The sequence below is a fragment of the Sorex fumeus genome, unplaced genomic scaffold, assembly GCF_029834395.1.
Source record: "Sorex fumeus unplaced genomic scaffold, SorFum_2.1 ptg000054l, whole genome shotgun sequence".
Classification (NCBI taxonomy): domain Eukaryota; kingdom Metazoa; phylum Chordata; class Mammalia; order Eulipotyphla; family Soricidae; genus Sorex; species Sorex fumeus.
In genome coordinates this window covers 41,819,379-41,838,993 of record NW_026606111.1, presented here as the reverse complement: position 1 = coordinate 41,838,993, position 19,615 = coordinate 41,819,379, and the positions used below count along the sequence as shown (strand labels likewise).

General features: G+C 33.1%; 1 protein-coding gene across 9 annotated transcripts in view; it reads left to right on the top strand.

Annotated features, from left to right (window-relative positions):
- Positions 1 to 18,257, top strand: part of TRDN (triadin) — a 426,217-nt gene extending 407,960 nt beyond the window's left edge. For 7 of the 9 annotated variants that reach the window (XM_056125005.1, XM_056124999.1, XM_056125002.1 and 4 more), the window contains 3 exons: positions 338 to 373; positions 10,622 to 10,660; positions 16,497 to 18,253. In XM_056125005.1, the coding sequence (XP_055980980.1) occupies positions 338 to 373; positions 10,622 to 10,660; positions 16,497 to 16,636 (215 nt within the window). In that variant the 3' untranslated portion in view covers positions 16,637 to 18,253. Of the gene's footprint in view, positions 1 to 337; positions 374 to 10,621; positions 10,661 to 16,496 lie in introns of all 9 variants that reach the window. The other 2 variants (XM_056125007.1, XM_056125000.1) reach the window with 2 other exon arrangements.
- Positions 18,258 to 19,615: the final 1,358 nt, after the last annotated feature.

The window sequence follows — 19,615 nt, the reverse complement described above, 5'->3', positions numbered from 1 at the left end:
GTAGACTCTGCTTTTAAAGAACATGCCAGAATTTCAGATTCCTATAATGTTACTCTTACAAGAGATTATAAATCACATTATTCATGATCAGAATTTACTTCTAGAGGCAGATAGTAAAGCGTTTAGGTCTTTTGCCTTACATGCAGCAGACCCTGGTTAGATCCCCAGAACCACATATAATTTGTTGAATACAGTCAGGAGTGATCTCTGAGCACAGAGGCAGGAATAAGCTCTCAGTACCACAAGGGCCTATCCCCTCAAACTAATTTTCTTCCAAACCTTAAGTGGACCTGTGAATAACTATATCAGATTATAAGTTTCCATTTTTTCCCCACAGAAAAAACAGAATTGAAGCATCCCAAAGAAGACAAAGGTAATTAAAAAATTGAAAAGCAGTATATAAAGGTCTGAAATCCATGGCATTATGAGACAAAATTAATTTACATGATTTATAAAGAAAATTTTAATTCCTGTGTGTATTATGTGTGACTGGTGCCTGCTAGAGCAAATCGATGAACAACGGGAGTACAGTGCTACAGTGCAGTGCTACATTATGTGTGGCCTATTAAATAAAAGAAATATGATAAATAATCAGTGGTTCTGTGATGAAAGCAGGGCCCACTGGTTTATGGCTTGCTGGCAAGTACTCATCCATGTATTGTTCCATTGGTGAACAGCAAACCTGTAGCTACATTGAAATGCTAGCATGTTTTCTCCATTTTGCACTTTGCTTTATTTTTTATCAAACTATGCAATTGCATAAAATAATTACTGATTTTTAATATGGTTATTTAATCTTAGCCTCAGTCACCAAAGAAATATTCTGTTGAATCCAGTAGGAAAAAACAACAAAAATAATTTCATTTTGTTTATCCCCAAATTTAATTAATCACAATGACCCACTGAGTCTTTGTCAATTTAAATAGCTTTTTAATCTCAAATTAACTATATTCATGTTATTCATCTTTTACAGAACCAAAATAATTTCTACAGTAATCTTTAAATTATTTTGAGTGTTAATAAAATAGAAATATATATTTTAAATAAGGTTCACATGTAAAAATTCTAGAAATTGAATGCTAGGTCACTCTTACATATGCTTTTCTGGGCACTTGGGCTAGAAGTGTTGCTCAGTTCAGCAAAGTTCAAGGTCAAGGGAACTAAGTACACCTAGAACGTTAGCCGGTTATGTTGTCCCAAAAGAACTTAGTGCTTTGAGTCACAGTCTTAGTACCAGAACTATTTTTCAAATCATGCTCTATATATGTTATTAAATTCAACCAAACTATTGGATAAAAATTTGCAGTAAAATTTGTGTTTTATATTGTTTTTTATTAAGCATTCCCAACAACAAAATAAAATCTTTAATTGTGCTACATGGCAAAAGATAATTTTAAGCTTTGTAAACAGGCATTTTCTATGTAGATATGAAGATATTAAAACCTGTTGGCACTTAATAAAAACACTATTTTATTGTATCAAGAAATTCTAGTAGATAAACACTCTGGGAAATAACAGAGGGAATGGACAGGTAGTAAATCTAGCAAGATATTTAAGTTACAAATGAAAACCAGAATATATATGGAGAAACCAGAACTATTACAACATAAACGTGCAATGAAGTATGTAAGACAAGCCAGAAGACACATTTTTCCTTTACAAAAGAAATTCACAATATAAAAATGTCAACAATCACAACATAGTCAAAAAAGCTGGGATTGATTTTATCTATGAGCACATAAAATATTGTTGGTAGAATGACTATATCCTGTGCTATTTAAAATTGTCTTTTTAAGTTAATTCAACCTAGACATATAGTGGGTGGTTGAGGGCAATATTCCTATGCACATGGAAAACAAATATTTGCCTAAAATGAGATTGACCTATTTTGGTTATTTCGACCACCGTAAAACAATAAATGAAAGAGTATATAATTATGTATTCTAAGTGATAAAATTTTAAGTAAATACATTTAACCAAAGTTTTGCACAAGCATCACAAAAATTCTAAGGGTAAAAATCAATGTAACATAATTGAGGACAAGTATTTTTATTCATAATAAATATATCCATCTTCCATATGCACGTGTGTAGTTTTGCTTTACATCGGATCTTTTTTGCTGATTACTTTAGTATGTATTCCTAAAATAGAAGGGCATATCAAGACTTATAATGTTTTCAATATAAATATAATACTTTCAATATAAATAGAATTACCGAGTACATTACATAAAAAATAAACCAAATTTGTAAAAATGTATTAGGACACTATTTTTATGCTAATAATGTTCTGCAAAATACTCCTTTACATCTTTTTTTAGAAAATCAGGCATAATTAGATCAATGGCTTATAAAACTTTTTCTTAGAAATTCATTTTTGTAAAAAACCCTCACACCTTTTCTATTACTAACTTACCTAAATGCTTTGTGTAGCCCCAATTATCATGCCTAGTTTAAAGAAGGAAAGTGCATTTTCAGAGTGATTACATAGTAAAGACCAGAATTAACTACAAGTTTTTGCGACTCCAAAGCCTGAAATAATCAAGTTCATTCATTGTGGTAAATAAGGAACATTTTCAACCTATCCAAGCATCTCAAAGATAAATGTACCACATTTGTACCCAGGGAAATATTCTTATTAGAATTTTGACTACAGAGCTGCAAGAGAAATTCAGACAATAACTTCTTACCCCATTCTGTGAATCCATCTGTTCTAAAAACTTTATGTTTTAATCCACAGTAGAGAAAATCCTTTGTATGAAATCATAAATCCAAGACACAGTTTCTTAATAGTAAGGATACATTCTTATACATTCCTTATTCAAGAATAAGTTCTCTGTATTTATAAAGTAGTATGGGAGATTGTACACAATTATGAATTTTCCTAAAAACTCTTTAAATTCCAAGGCCTTGCAATTTTATTCATGCTTTCTAAATTATTTTAATCATCTGTCTCAACACAATATTACAGGAACCAAATATGATTTTATTTTTTTCTCAGCAAACAAATTAAAATGATGAAGTTTTATTGTTTTATTTTACCAGTAAATACACACATATTACAACATATAATCACAGTTTATATTATTTTTTTGGTATTGAGTCTTTGAAATTATATGAAGGTTTCACTACAGCACATTTCAATTTGTATTAGTCCTATTTCAATTTCCCAAACCCTTAGGGGATTGGTGACTATTGCATTGGGCAAAACAATTCTCAACATTTCTTTGTGCCTTCACTTCGTATCCAGCATATAATGAATATGAAGGGGCAGTATACACTATAATTATTAAATGTAGTGCTTCCATTGTATCATATTCAAATTCTCTGAGAGTTGTAGAACAACATATGAACTTGCTTCAAAAATTAAAAAGAAAAATATTTCAAGTTCAAAATTGTCTCACTGATGCAAGGGCACAATTAAAAAGCCTATTAAAACTTTTTGTTCACACACTTCCCCTGAAAGTTACTCAGAACATGCTATGTGAATGAGGTAATCCCAGAATTTATACATTAAAATTTTCAGAATTGTCCATACGGTTTTTCTAAAGGTTAAAATAGCAGACATTACCACAGCAGCGGATGACTGTTTCTCCCCCCACCTCCTCAACTCATTACACACACACACACACACACACACACACACACACACGTTGGTAGCTATTAATTTTTTTTGGTTGCTTGTTTTTAATATATGACATTCTCACTGGAGTTGAGTCAGTATCTCTTTGTTATGATTTCCATTTCCCTGATGATAAACACATTGGTCATCTGAAGAAGTTTAAGCTCATCTCTTCACCCCATTTTTGATGAGGCTAATTGTTTTATTTCTTGCTAATATTTTTCCTCAAATTTGTACCAACTCAGATAAAACAGTGAGATAAAATACTATAAGAAAGAATATCTCACTTTCAGAACAAGTGTTTTCGAATCTCAGCAATTTTGTTCCAGGAAAACAAAAGAAATGGAACTATCTCTTTGGGTTGAAGCCTTTCAAATATCAACCAGTTCCCTTTCTCACCTGTGCTGACCACTCTATTACTAGAACCCAGAGAAAGCATGTATATAGCACATTTGTTTATGTTTTTGTCACTGTTCATCATTAATCTCTGGCTAACAGCAATGTGGCCTCATTCATTTATCAGTGATGTTAAGTTGTTCTGACTTTATCCTCAAGACAGTCACTTCCTATACTCGGAATGACAGGACAGGCACTCAGAAAGGATTACAGGCGTTTACTGATCACCACTGGCTTCGCTATGAATAAAATTTCAAGTGTGAACTGCCTCTGCATACTTTATTACTCTCTGAAGCCAATTTCAGGAACTTTGTGGATATAGCTCAGTGTAGCAGTTAACTTTCTTTTATATTTATGATCATTTAAAATAATGGTATAGGTGGGGTATGTGACTCAGTGGTAGAGCACATATCATATCAATGAAGCCCTGGTTTAATCCCTGGTACCATAAATCATCATTAGGATGATAATAGTAAAATAATAATTATTATTATAATGATAATGGTGGTCCCATGCACATAAAGAGCCTTTCATATATACCTGAGATCTATAACAAACTGTTGACTAATTTTTTAACTACTATAGATTCTTAGAATGTTTTGGAAAAAAAAGTAAACTCTTAGAAAGAGCGATTCCATCAAGCTAAACATATTTCAGTAAACAACTGAGAAAATAATTTGAAGCTTCTACTATATCTTCAAACTCGAAGTTATGTACTGGATTAGATAAAATAATAAGAGTGAGGAAGAAAACAGTAATCCATGTTGTTTTTTTTGCATCTGTGCCTAAGGCGTTCAGATGTTTACCTATGGGTATTTTTGAAACTCATAACTGAATATAGACTGCTAATAGAAATAAACATACAGTAACTCCTGGTACACAATGCATTATTTAGGTCATTTTATTTATTTAGTGTGTTTGCTAAGAGTATGTAGAGAACTATGGATACTGCACAGAAAAATTCATCCTTAAAAAAAACTGAAATAAACAATCTGTGTTATTAATGTGAGTTCTTAAGCTCTTTTTCTGCTTTCCAAATTACATGTTCATGTAATCCTTCCATTATTTTATTTGCACTACCTTTCCATTAGCAGATGAAGCCATTTATCTACAAATTGTCACTTGAGCTGTCCTTGATAACATGTCTCCTTGCCTTCCTTGTGCTTGTGATCTCAATCAAGCATTTTCTGGTCTTACTCTGAGATCTTCTTGGCTTGCAAATAATTCTGACTCTTCCCTTGTATCAATTGCCCTAACTCCCTCCTCCTCCTCCTCCTACTCCTCCTCCTCCTCCTCTTCCTCCTCCTCCTACTCCTACTCTTCCTACTCCTCCTTCTCCTCCTCCTTCTCCTCGTCCTCCTCCTCGTCCTCCTCCTCCTCCTTGTCCTCCTCCTCCTCTTCGTCCCCCTCCTCCTCTTCATCCTCCTCCTCCTTCTCCTCCTCCTCCTCCTTCTTTCTCCTTCTCTCTCATTTTCTCTCTCTCTCTCTCTCTCTCTCTCTCTCTCTCTCTCTCTCTCTCTCTCTCTCTCTCTCTCTCTTTCTCTCCTTGAACTCTTGTTGCAGTTGTCCAGCCTAAGCTTTCAGTCTTACTGAGTGGTACCACAGAAACTCACTTGCAGACTCCACAGAAAATGCCCAAATTATCTCAGAAGCCTAACTAATAATTCCCACCCTTGTTCCATATTTTCAACTTTCAACTTCATCTTTGCTTTGCACAAGTTCCTTCCTTTTTTGCAGTTCACTCCAAGTAATGCTCAGATAAATGGTGCCACACCCAGTGGGACATGAGGTACACCAGATTACACTTGATTATGATGGTGAAGGGTGAAGTGGGGACAGAACTTGAAGTTCTGAGGATAGAACCCTTGCACATGCAAAACAAATTACTTATAACCTGAGTCTCAACCTCAATCTCTGACCTAAAGACCTAACCCTCTTGGTTTACTTACACCATTACTCCTAGCAAAGCTCAGAGAGAAAGATTTTGTCACCCCCGACCTCCATTTTTTAGTTAGCTCCATATAAAAGTGCCAATTTTATTTTGACTAATTTCTAATCCTTCCCTCTGACTCCAAATCAATTGGCAAGTCATGATATTACTATGTATACTCTGAACCTTTGCAAGCACACTTTTATAGCATTCTCCTATTCTCCTATTCATTTTTATTAATAGTTTTTCAAAATATAAAATTAATTTAAAAACTAGAGAAAATGTTAAAAACTTATTTCTTACAACTTTAGAATGAATTTTGTACTTCTTTAGACTAAGCATGTAGAGGCTTTAGGATCCAGGCTTGACCTGCGTCTTTAAACCTTTTTGATGATTAATGAATCTACCTTATCACATATTCCAATTAAATTCAATTTTCCATGTTCTTAATATTACTGAATCCTAAAATTTGGTCCTGCCAGTTTATTTCCCAGGCACATTCTTACTTTATCTCAATATTCGAATGTTTATCACTGTTTATAGGCTGTCTCCAAAGAGATATATTACAATATATTTTTCTTTAGCCTCTAAGGAGAAAAGATTATTCCACTTTTGCAAACATCCCACAAATATTTGATCATTCTTGAGCACTGCCTTTGTAGCCTATCATATATTCTATCTCTTTGGGTAAATATTATTTTTTCTCTCCTAGGCTGCAATTTATAGATAGGCTTCTATTTCCTTTCAGTTGTTTTTGGGGCTTATGACAAAGCTCATTTCAAGTACAGATAAAGAATTTTTTATGAAAGTTGAAACTAGTAGAAATGTAAGAAATTTATCTTTCTACCTTCACCCAGCACTTTATGGTGTGCTGACTGAAAGAATTTGTTTTAAAATTCTTATTAGTTCATTAATCTTCCATTTGGGGCGGTACTTGGTACTCCCAATGCAATGCTCAAGGGTCAAAAGGACCTTATGGCACTAGAGACAGAAACTGGGGCACACATATGTAATATATGTGCTCCAGCCCTTTGTGTTTTCTCCTCAGAAGTCTTTTTTTTCAATCCCCCAAATTCTTAATGCTTTTTCTCAACTAATAGTGACTTCTTTTACCTAATTCATAGATATGTTGTTGGACATAAGTGAAAAGATATATAAAGTACCTAATAGAGTATTTCAAAATCAAAATTATCGTTATGGCTCTTGTTATCAGTGCTATAATGGTAACTACTTCTTAATGAACAAATAGAAGAAAATCACAAAGTAATATTTACTTTGACTATAAAACTAGGAACATTTTTAAATATTTTGACATCTTTATATTGTGTATATGTGTATATATATAGAGAGAGAGAGACTGAAGGTGCACGAGTTATATCCTCTTTATGAAGAAAATATTAGATTACAAAACCCTTAGAAAAGATACTTAATATATACTTTAAATTGAGTAATATGTATGTGTGTTGTGATTTAAATATATCTCTGTTATCCAGTTTTTAGAGGGATGCTTTGAAAAATGTAGAAAAAGGAGACACATTGCAAAATGTCATTGATATTTGACTCTATCATTGAAATTTTTAGACCATTTACATATTTTAATTTATTTAAAATATTTCTTTGGGTGCCTGAGAGATAGTATTGTAAGGTGCTTTTTTCTTGCATGCATGTCCTACTTGAATTTAATCCTCAGCACCACATATGGTCCCTTTAACAACCCCCAGGAGTGAACACTGAGCAGAGCCAGGAATAAGTGCTGTGCACAACCTTGTATGGCCCAGAAATTTAAAAAAAACCCAAAGTATTCTTTATCCTTGTAATATAAACTAAGCATAAATTGATTGGAAAGTGTTTGATATTTTATGAAATATATTTTTTTCTATAAAATGTTTAAGACCAGATGTAAAAACAACTTAATTTTTTCCCTATAACTCTTATATTGGAAGTTACCATTTTGCTCTTTCTGTCATCTTTTTTTTTAATTATTTTACATTTTTTTAATTATGTTTTTGTGTCAGAGACATAAGGTCAATTTTTAAATAGGTAGTACATAAATTCTTGCTTTCTCAAGTACTTTGACCTGCATTTGGCTTAAACATTTAACAAATCACCATTATAATAACATGAAATAGGATCACTTTTATAAGAACATGAACTTGGATCACCATTATAAGAACATGAAATGGGATTGGATTACTTTTTGGGAGTGATAAATGTTCAAGTTCTTAAAATTTGAGAATTCCTATATCAAGTTCATGCATTTAAAAACGCATATCATTATACACCATAATTATCACTTGTATGAGACTAGAGTCCATATTATCTAACTTCCTGCAACAAAAAATCTCTGCTGAATTCCAATTATAAGCCTATGGAGTGTATCTATACAGTCAAATATATAATTTTCTAAATGCCAACACGGTGCTTGCCTAATTTATATCTGTCTACAGTCTCATAGACCCAAGACTCTTAATTCCACTGTGTCAAAGAATGAACATCTCTGAAATCATGCCGTGTTCTGACTTCTTTTGGTTAAAACTCCCTCCCTTGAAATGGGGGCCCATTTCAAATTAAAGTCTTTTATAGAATGTCTTCTTTACTCTTTCTCCTAAAACAGCAAAACACTTTCATGAGCACATATCATTATGTCTTTTGAGGTAATGACTATACCTTTCCAGAGTCAAGTGTTTGTTTTATCCAAACTGCTACTCAATCAGTGCACATGTTTTAAGAGTAAATGGACTATAAGTATGTTGTTTCTTTTTGCCTTCTGAACAGAAATAGTCACAGTGAATTATTTCAAGTTCAGTAGATTTCTGTTGCTGTTAAGTTGCTTAAACAGAGATTGGATCTCTATAGCAACTGCCCTAGGCTTATAGTTTACTCTCTTCTATATGGCTCTGCTCTCCTTCTGGTTAGCAGAGTGATTGACACATGACTCAATTTAACCAGCTCTGATGCTTTCACTACCTAAAGCTAATCTATGTTGGGCCAAAATATAAAATTTAGAAAAGAGAAGCAGTTAAGAGTTTTATTCTAACAAATAGATCCAAAGAAGCAGTATCTTGGTTTTGAAGGTCATAACCTATTTATTTAATAAAAAGCATATTCTTTTGTAATAAGGATGTGTATCCTTTTAATTTTGTAAATATCCTCCATAGAAATGCAGAGATTCCTACTATATAGATAAATAAATAAATGAATAAATAATCTAAGAACTCTGACATCATGTTTATAATATAGATCTTAAGTTACCTCAAGTAACTTTGGGGGGGGGCTGGTGGGGGGTGAAAGGCTACACTCAGAAGTGTTCAGGGCTTCCTCCTAGCTCTGTTCTGAAAAATCACTCTTTACATATACAACACCAGATATTTAACCAGGAACCTTCAATGCTGTTACTAAGTCAATTTAAGACTATGATATTTTCATCCAGTGTTTTATTTAATTATGTCTGTATTTAAATAGATTTTTTTAAAAACTGGTTTGTTTGAAAATTAAGTCATTGGCAGGAAAAAAAATACAGTAATTTTGTTTTTTCTTTTCATTTTGACCTTTATATAGAACATCTTTTCTAAAAGTCACATTTACTTCATACTATTTATTAGTAAATAACTGTTATAAGAAACCTAAATACTCAAAAACTGACTTTTAAAAATAGTTAATGACAGTCATCAATAACTTTATAAATAATGGTGTCTTTGGTTAAAAAAATGATTGAATTTTAGAAATCAATAACACGTGCCAAAATGTTTATTTGAAAATTTACATAGCATTTAATTATATAATTACAATTATCTCAAACAAATACCTCCCAAATAGCTTACTAATGCCTGCTAGCGAAATGCTTTAAAGAGTAAAACATTTACAAACTGTCCCTTCAGAGACATTATATAGCAGGCCAGAGCAATAGTACAGTGGGTAGGGCACTTGCCTTGCATCAGTCAGACATGGATTCTTTATCCCCAGAAGCATATTGGTCCCCTGAGCCCTGCCAGGAGTGATTCCTGAGCACAATCAGCGGTAAATCCTGGGAACCATCAGGTGTGTCCCCTCATCAAAAATTAAAAAGAGACATTCTGAACTTAGCTGAGCATTGATTTGATTTTTTTAATATTTCATTTTATTTTAGGCACCAGTCTTACAATTCTGTTATTGTTAGGGTTTCATACATAAGACATTTCCTCTGTCCTGACTTGCCCCTTGGTAGTTTGATCATTAATGTTATTTCAAATCGTCAAAATTATCAAATCTGATTAGTGCACTAATAAAATATGTGTGAGGTTTTTGCTAGATTTTCTTTATGCAAATGAATGTACTTACCTCAGACTTCCTAAATTTCAAAGTTGATGGATAGTAGTTTTAAAATAGAGTTTTAGAATTCAAAGGAAGATATGTTCTTTGGGAAGTATAAAACATTCCTCTTTATTCTTTTGCCAAACTTCACTAATTTACTGACCCAAGTCCTGGTCCAGCATCCATTGTTTACCCATCTTCTCTCCAAGTCAAAGAAGTTAACTTATTTATCAGAAATTTCTTGATTATAGAGATACTGGAACTCTATGATAAGCTTAATGTTTAATAGAACCCATAATTCTATAAAGTCTTTGAATAAAAGGAACATCTTTGAAATATGTAAGAAATGAACATGGATTAATGTGTCCTTTCTTTACTCTCCAGAAGATATTGAAGGTGCTCCAACTTCAAAGAAAGCTAGAGGTAAGAGTGTTATCTGTGATATACGTTTTCTGTCAAAATTATACTATTTTAGTAATTTATCTATTATTGATCAAATCTTCAATTTTATTCTAATGAATGCTTGATGGTGGACATGTTTTATAAACAAACATCATTTAAAATACTATATGATTTTAACTTTATTTATAAAAATATAGCTGCATTTATTTTCCAATCTCCTTAAAAGAGCTGTATTTCAAAATTATTGTATATTATCTAGGATGAGGGGAATGTTATTTGATAGCAAGAAGATAGCATGAATGTTCAATTATTAAGTTATACATTACGATTAACAAAAATACAGGCAACTTTTCAGTACTATCAGCAGAAACACAGAAGAAGCATAGTGGGACAAACGGAAGAAAAGAAGTTCCACAGATCAAAAAAAAATCTTCTACAACTGATTGTGTGATCATTAGCAAATATTTCCAAAGCTAAATATCTTTCTCTGTATTTTAAGAGTTTCAATTAACTTGATGTGGTTTGTTTCTGTGTTTGTTTTCTTTTCTTTATTTGGGAGAAGAGCACACCCAGTGATGTTCAGGGGTTACTTTCTGGCTCTGAACTCAGGAATTATTCCTGACCCTAATATATGCCGGGGATCAAACTTAGGTTGGTTGCAAGCAAAACAAGCTCCCTTCCTGCTGTAATATCTCTCTAGGCCTTAGTGTGTGTGCGTGTGTGTGTGTGTGTGTGTGTGTGTGTGTTTCTTAAGTTTTTCTTGACTTTATAGTTTGATTTGTCATATGTGAAATATTTTTCACTTGACTTGAAATTTCCCTATGAACACTAAAACTTCTGTTTGAAGTGTTTTTGACACCAAAATATAAGTTTGCAGCAGTTCTCAGAATTAATTAACTGTGAGAAAATATTGTGCTCCAGGAAAAACAAGGGAATGAATGTCTGAGTCTTATGATATGACTTATGCTGTTCTAAAATATTTTTAATGACAAATTTTAGACTTAAAATAATTAAGAAATCCAATTTTCAATATTTTTGTCTTATAAGTAATGTTTCTCAACTGATTTTATATATTAATCACTTGGTGATCTTTTCCAAATATGGGTTGGAAGCAATAAATTTGAATTTGTATGAGTTCTTTGAGTGAAACTAAAAATGGATCAAATTTTGAGAGGAAAGATTTTTTAATTTATCTTTTTATTTTAATTTTATAAGATCTAAAATGTATCTATAAAACATACACACATGCATATATGCATATACTTGCATCTTAACATTTACAAATTTCTGCTGGAACCCTACCACCTCAAAACCTTTATATCTGAATACCAGTTAAGAACTTCAGGCCTATAAAAGAACATTCAAATGGGTAGCTTCAATTTATTCATCACCAGAGAAATACATGTTACATTGATGACAGCAAAAAATTCTTGAGTCAGATAGTAAAAAGATGCAGGATATCAGGCATTCTTCAATTGTTTTTCTGTGGCTAAAATAATGCTAAGAAATGATATTCCTTTCAAATTTATAAATTGTTTTATATGTTCTAAAATATAAAACTACTTTTAATCAAATCTCACGCTCAGCATAGTGTTCTACATTAAAGACTTCTGAGAAAGGAATGTCTGTCAATAACCCTTATTGATCAAACAACACATCAGATGTATCTTTTGACTGAAGCCATTATTCACTGGGGATAAATATCTTACCTCCTTATATATTTCAGTTCTATATGCTTGTGCACAATAGTTAGGACTACATACGCTATTTATTTTTTAGTTTTATCCATTAAAAATCAGCTGGAACAATAGCAAAGCAACTTTGTATTTGCTTTGCATGTAGCCAGTTGGGTTTGATTCCTAGCACAACACGTTGTCCTGAGAACCCCATCAGGAGTGACCCTGAGCATAGAGCCAGGAGAAAACCCTAAGCAGTGACCCCAAATTTTTTGTGCCCCCCAAATCAAAATAAATAAATATAAATATCTGATGTTATATCACCATCAAAGAATTAAGAATAAAAAAACTATCATTAGAATAAAACTATTGGGTTCATCTCAAAGGTGAACAAAAAATTGAAATTCAACTTTTTTAAGAAGAACAAAGTTGAACAAAAAATTTTAGTCCAGAATCAAAGAACAACATTAAAATAGTTCACTACATTTTCAAAAAGAAGTTCATCCCTTTTTATGTCATGTAAGAGATACGTATTTAGAGGCTGGAGCGATAGCACAGCGGGTAGGGCGTTCGCCTTACAAGTGGCCAACATGACCGACCCGAGTTCGATTCCTCCGCCCCTCTCGGAGAGCCCGGCAAGCTACGAGAGTCTTCGATATGCCAGACACAGTAACAACAAAGTCTCCAATGGAGACGTTACTGGGCCCGCTCGAGCAAATCGACGATCAACGGGAGGGCCTTTACCTTTACCTTTACCTTTACAAAGTAATTACTGAAGCAGCATTTATCACAAGCAAACTCTTCTGCTCAGCTCTGATACTGAACATGTTAACTGATTATGTGCTTAACTGTGTATTACTGTCTATAAGATAGCTAAAGTTATATGGTGAAGTTTATTTTTAAAAGAAAGAACGTGTAAAAATATCTCTAAGAAATTCAATCACTAAAGGTTGAAAGTCCCTTTTTGATTTTTCTAGATATGTGGCAGTCTCTTAATATTCTATCTTTAGGGCCATTGATTTTAGTAGACAATCAATATTCATATGAGTTTCAAAATTCAATATCCAAGGTTCTCATTATCACAGTACTTCCAAATTAGACATTTTTCTTCAGATGGTAAAGCAATGAAGTTTGGATTCACAAATATATTAAAGTCATTGCAGAGTAGCACTGTAGCATTGTTCTTTCATTGTTCATCAATTTGCTCAAGCGGGCCCAGTAATGTCTCACAACAAATTGTTAGACTTCATATTGACTACGCCACAGGGAGCTTGCCAGGCTTTGCCGTGCAGGCGAGATACTCTCGGTAGCTTGCTGTGCTGTCCAAGAGGGGTGGAGCAATTGAACCGGGTCATCCATCTTGGCCACATGCAAGGCAAATGCCTTGCCCGCTGTGCTATCGCTCCAGCATTGCAGAGTCAAGGAAGAAATTTTTGAAATGGGTACGACACAAGTTTGCGTCTCAGAAATCTTTTAAAATATAGAATATATAGTTTTTGACTATATCAAAAATGTTAGTTGCATTCTAAAATTCTTAAAGGTATTTTTGTAGAAATGACTAAAATGAGTCCTACACTAGCAAATCATCTCCTACTCTTTGGTAATGGTTAATTCATTGATTAACAAGAAAATTCTACTAAACCCGTTTTAGTTATGGTGATTACTGAAATAGATTATTAAAAGGTTTTTATTATATAACTTCAAAACTATTTTAACAGAAATATAGGGAGTCAAACAACAATTGAGATCTTTTATCACACAAATAAATGTTAAGACATTTTAATAATATATGTTTATTGCATCAATGTAAACTTCCTGCTAAGTTTATTGTGCAATACCTTATAAAGAAGTTACTTTAGGATAAAATGGGCAAGGTATACATGGGATATTCATATTATGTTTTACAAGTGTTTACAACACTGCCCTGACCTCAAAATAAAATGTGTAATTAAAAGAATAAAAGGTAAAGGCCCTCCCGTTGATCGTCGATTTGCTCGAGCGGGCCCAGTAACGTCTCCATTGGAGACTTTGTTGTTACTGTGTCTGGCATATCGAATACTCTCGGTAGCTTGCCGGGCTCTCCGAGAGGGGCGGAGGAATCGAACTCGGGTCGGCCATGTTGGCCGCTTGTAAGGCGAACGCCCTACCCGCTGTGCTATCGCTCCAGCCTCTAAATACGTATCTCTTACATGACATAAAAAGGGATGAACTTCTTTTTGAAAATGTAGTGAACTATTTTAATGTTGTTCTTTGATTCTGGACTAAAATTTTTTGTTCAACTTTGTTCTTCTTAAAAAAGTTGAATTTCAATTTTTTGTTAATTTCAATTAAAAGAATAAAAAAGTGAAACCAATGTGATTTTTCAGATAAAAGTTATCCTGGCACTAGAGCAATTGTATAGCAGGTAGTGCACTTGCTTGGCACAAGGCCCAGCCCAAGTTCAATCCCCGATACTCCATATGCTCTTTCAAGACCCACCAAGAAAGATCCCTGAGCACAGCGCCAGGAGTAAACCCTGAACACTCCTTGGTGTGGCCCCCCAAACAACAAGAAAACAAAAACAATATTAAAACTGCTTTAAATTTAATTGATGATATACTTTAGAAATTTTTTTCTATTTTATCTTGCTACTAAGAAGTCCCATAACCTGTTATTTATAAGTCATATAAAAGCCTTTAAAATTTTCAGTTATAATGATATTTTTATTAGTAGTTTATTCAACTTGACTTAAATAAATGTATGAGAGCACTGCAATCTCTGATAGTATGTGGCTAAAAAGTGGCCTGCTTTTGATGTTTTCCTCAACTTTTAGACTGGTGCTCATTTCTAGCTTAGGCTAGCTTTATTTGGAATGAACTGTGTGAGTTTAGAACAAAATAAAAAATAATTTTGAATTAGATGAAATAAAAAGAAATATAACTATATTCAGTACTTCTCCAAACTATTTTTCTGATCAAAATTCCAATGATAAAAGTCACCTGATACCCATGATAATAAAATTATTATAACAATTTGCCATTTATCTCTTTTTTTCTGTTCCTGTCCTGCCTTATTATTTCTTCTAAACAATTATGCTCATGTAAATTTGACATTTTTCTCCATATTCCCCTTGTCACTAACTTCATTTCTCATTCCCTTTCCTGGCCATTTACAAAGAGTCAGTTTGGTTTACAGAATGCAAATGGATAGGATGGAAAATACTGCAGGTTCTTTCTGTTCAGAAGAGAGTAAATTTGGCAATTCTTGACAAAGTTGCTCACTGGGAGCCTAGAATTAATGCTCTGCAGCTCCCAGAGTGCAGGTTCAGATCATTGAGCTGCTCTGCCTGCCTGAACTTGCAGCTTTCCTCTGTTGCTTTCTGCTCTGACAACAGTGATAATGCCCAAAGAATTATTCCCAGAGTAACTATGCCGTATTTGAACAGTGCTTGCCTCTAGAGAAAAGGGAAACTGGGAAATCTCAAATCTAAGACTAGAAACCACAGGCTCTCTTTGATTTAGTCTCTCTCTCTCTCTCTCTCTCTCTCTCTCTCTCTCTCTCTCTCTCACACACACACACACACACACACACACACATACACACAAACCTGTTACTTTGTATATTGACAAATTCATGATTTAAAATTGGTTACTATGAAACTATTTTTCTAATGGAAGGCACATTAGTTGATTCCCATAAATGAGGCACTTGACTTTCTATATAAGGTAATTTTTTTAGTGTTTTGGTTTGTTTTGTGTAAGAGCCACATCAAGCAGCGTGAGCTGGGGGAAAGGGTATTAAGTGCCGTTCCCAGCAATACTTGAACTCACAGTACAGTGTTCAGGTCAGGATCACACCCAGTGGTGCTAGGAAATGAGTTGCATTCAGTGTCTGATAAACTCAGGGCTTTGTAAGTACTAGGCACGTGTTCTACAACTTTCATCTCTAGTCTTTGGCAGGTCATTAATTAATTTATTATTTATTGAAATATTTTGTACCAGGAAGAATTTCAAGTATTTCAAAAATGATTATTTATTTAATTCACTTTTCTGTGAGGTGCTTATTGTCTTTATTTTCCACAAAGTTTTCTAGTGCAGAACCCATGTCCATACCCATTGTTCTAAAGCTACTCATTGTCCTTTACATCTGTTCCAGATTTTTTTTCTGATCATTTCAATTAATTGTCATTCTTTATTCCTTAGACCCCATCAGTTTCTTCCAGTGTGTCTACTTGGATGGATACAACGGCTATGGATTTCAATTTCCTGTCACTCCTGCGCAGAACCCTGGACAGAAATCACCACAGCCCAGTTCTTTAGGACAAAAGCAACAAGAACAATAAGCACATGCACAGCCCTTACACAATTTTTAAGACCAAAAATGGGATGATTTTGTCCACAATGTCACAAGCAATTGAAATAATAGCCCAGGGAATTTCTTTGAAAATATTTTACTCTGTTGCCTGGTATAAATAGAAATGGTGGGCAAAGGGATTGGATGATAAACAACATGTTGAGGGTCTGGTGCTAAGGAATATGTTACTTGCATTTTATTTCTAGGTATGAGTGCTTATATTTTTCTATTTCCAAATGAGAAAAGAATTGTTCTCAAGTTTACTCAATAATGGTCTGTTAAGTGTATTTAAGACATTACAAAATAAAATTCCCAACTTTAGTTAGGTATTTATTGTTAAGTGAAAATGCATTGTGTTTTAAGTTTAAAGGTATAGATGTTTATATAAAAGCTACTGTTGTGAATTAAGTTGATATCTAAACTCAATTTTCTTAATAAGTTGATGCTTATAATTTAAGTCAATGTATACTTTTTCTAACTTGTGACAATTCCCAAAGAATTGGTAATCATGGCACAAGAGTTCCTTATGACACTCCTAGAACTCCAAATATAATCTCAACTTTAGCCATAAAATGGAGTATAATATGGAGTATATATGAGTAGACGTCAGCTAGCATTTGTGATGCTCCTAGAACTCCAATGATAATCTTGACTTTAGCCATAAGATGGAGTAGAAACGTTTGAGGAATCTTATTTCTAAGATTTATCTCAAATTATAATTCACTCCAATGGAAATAGACAATACAATTAAACAGATTTGACAAATAGTTTGCTTAAGTATAAGCAAATGATATTTTCAGACTTTTCAGAGTTTTCCAGACTGTGCCCTAATGAAAATGTCACCTGAATGAAATTTTTAGATTAATAACTAAATTTAGGTGACAGATCCAAGACTATTTTTCACTTCGCATCAATATAATTACTTTGCGTAGCTTAATAGTTCTTCTTCGTCAAAAAGGAAATACATGAATGACACCACAGTTGAAGGAAGACATTTTAACATATATGCTTCATGAGATGTCTTACTTGTATTTTAAGTATTGGTTATCAGTGCCAATGAAATGAATGACAGCCTTTCACTTACTTGACAATTCATCACTTGGAATGGCTTTCAAGTTTTATAATTATTTAGTCTCCAAGTGATATAAACTCTTTTGTTCTTTACTACATTTTTCTATCAAGTCAAAAATCTCTGCCACTGTGATCTTTATCATGTTTACAGTTGCAACTCAACTTATGACAAATTAACTCAGAAAGTACACTGAACTATTTTTTTTCTTGCATTATTCTTATACTCATCAATGTCCAAGATAACCAGTGTCCACACTAGCCATGTACTTTATTTTCAAGGACTTTAACTGAATATAATCTTTAGGTCCAACAAACATAACATTGTTTTATTTTTTTAGAAAAGTCATTAGGCTAGGACACGAGTAACGTATCCATTATTAATAATTAATTTCTGTGGCTTTTGGGAAAGAAGTTGCTTTTAAACACATGACGGTGCATATAACTCTTGAGCAAAAGCCAAAAATACAATGAACTTTGATTAGTAACAATACCAATCAGTTGGTCTGGGAATGTGTAACTTCAAGACTGGTCAGACAATACTATCTTTTATAGCTCCTTCAGGCAGTGATGAATACCTCTGTGTGAGACAGAGGATAACGTCTATTGCTCTTCTGCTCCTCCAGATGTCCAGGAGTAGTGAGCAAATATGGTATAGTATTAGCGTTTACAGAAGAGAATGGTTACTCCGTCAATTCTTTCATTTAACAGTTATTAAACATACTTTATAGTTTCTAGGGCACTATATTAGGCACTGGGCAATGTAAGAAAAAACTATCAAAGGTAAATACTGTTCCCAAATGCTGACTGATAGTACAGCAGATATGGCACTTGTTCTGTACGTGACCTAGCCAGGTTCTATCCCTGGAACCCTATATGATTCCCAGAATCTGCCAAGAATTATGCCTGGACACCCAACCAGGAATAAGACTTGAGGACTGCTTCGTGTAGCCCCCAAACAAACAAACAAAAAATATATTACCAGTGCCAATCTTAAACAACATGGCCTTAGAATGTTCTGAAAATTATTCCCCTGTTTCCCTGTATACTATTAGGGATTTCATAAAAAATATCCTGATACCTCTCAGAGGCATAATGAAGACTGAAAAACTGTATATTGCAATTTACCATAATTATAATTTATACAAATTAATTATAGTTTGAAGAACAATCATAAAATGTTAATATTTATCTTTCAAAAGTTATAATGTTGATAACAATATAAAATAATGAGCTAAATATCATCTGGTTGTGTAATCAACAAAATAAAATGTTTCTCGCCCTCTTGTCTGTGTTCTTTCAAATAAGATTAAAGTTGCTTGAAATATTTTCTTTAACTGTTCACTCATAACTCACGTTCAATCAATCACAAATAGGTAATAATTTAATATTTTTTCTTTATACATTTGTTTTGAGCAAATCACTCCCAGATTATCCTGTTCCCTACCCCTTACCACCTGTTAATAGGTGAATCATAGAAAAGAAATAATTTTACAGAATATTTGATTTATATTTAAAATATTATGCATCATTATTCAGTTTTTGGAAGAATTTTTCAGAATATTTCTATGAAAATCACCAACATATTGAGTTATTCATTCTGGCTATTTTTCTGAAAAATCCCAGAAATATAATGGAAACAAAATATTTTTAGGAGCACATATCATTTTCTTAAATTTTTTAATTTTTTAGATGGTTAAAAGAAAGTAGAATATAACAAATATCATTTTTAATAGCAGTATTAAAACCATATAACACAAGTGCATATATATAAATGAAACATATTCTACAAAAAGACATTTATCTGAATTTATCGAGCATATTAAATTTTGAATCTTTAAGTTACCAGATTCCTCGCTATATCTTCAGGGTGTTATAAACCTTCACTAATTTATCTTTT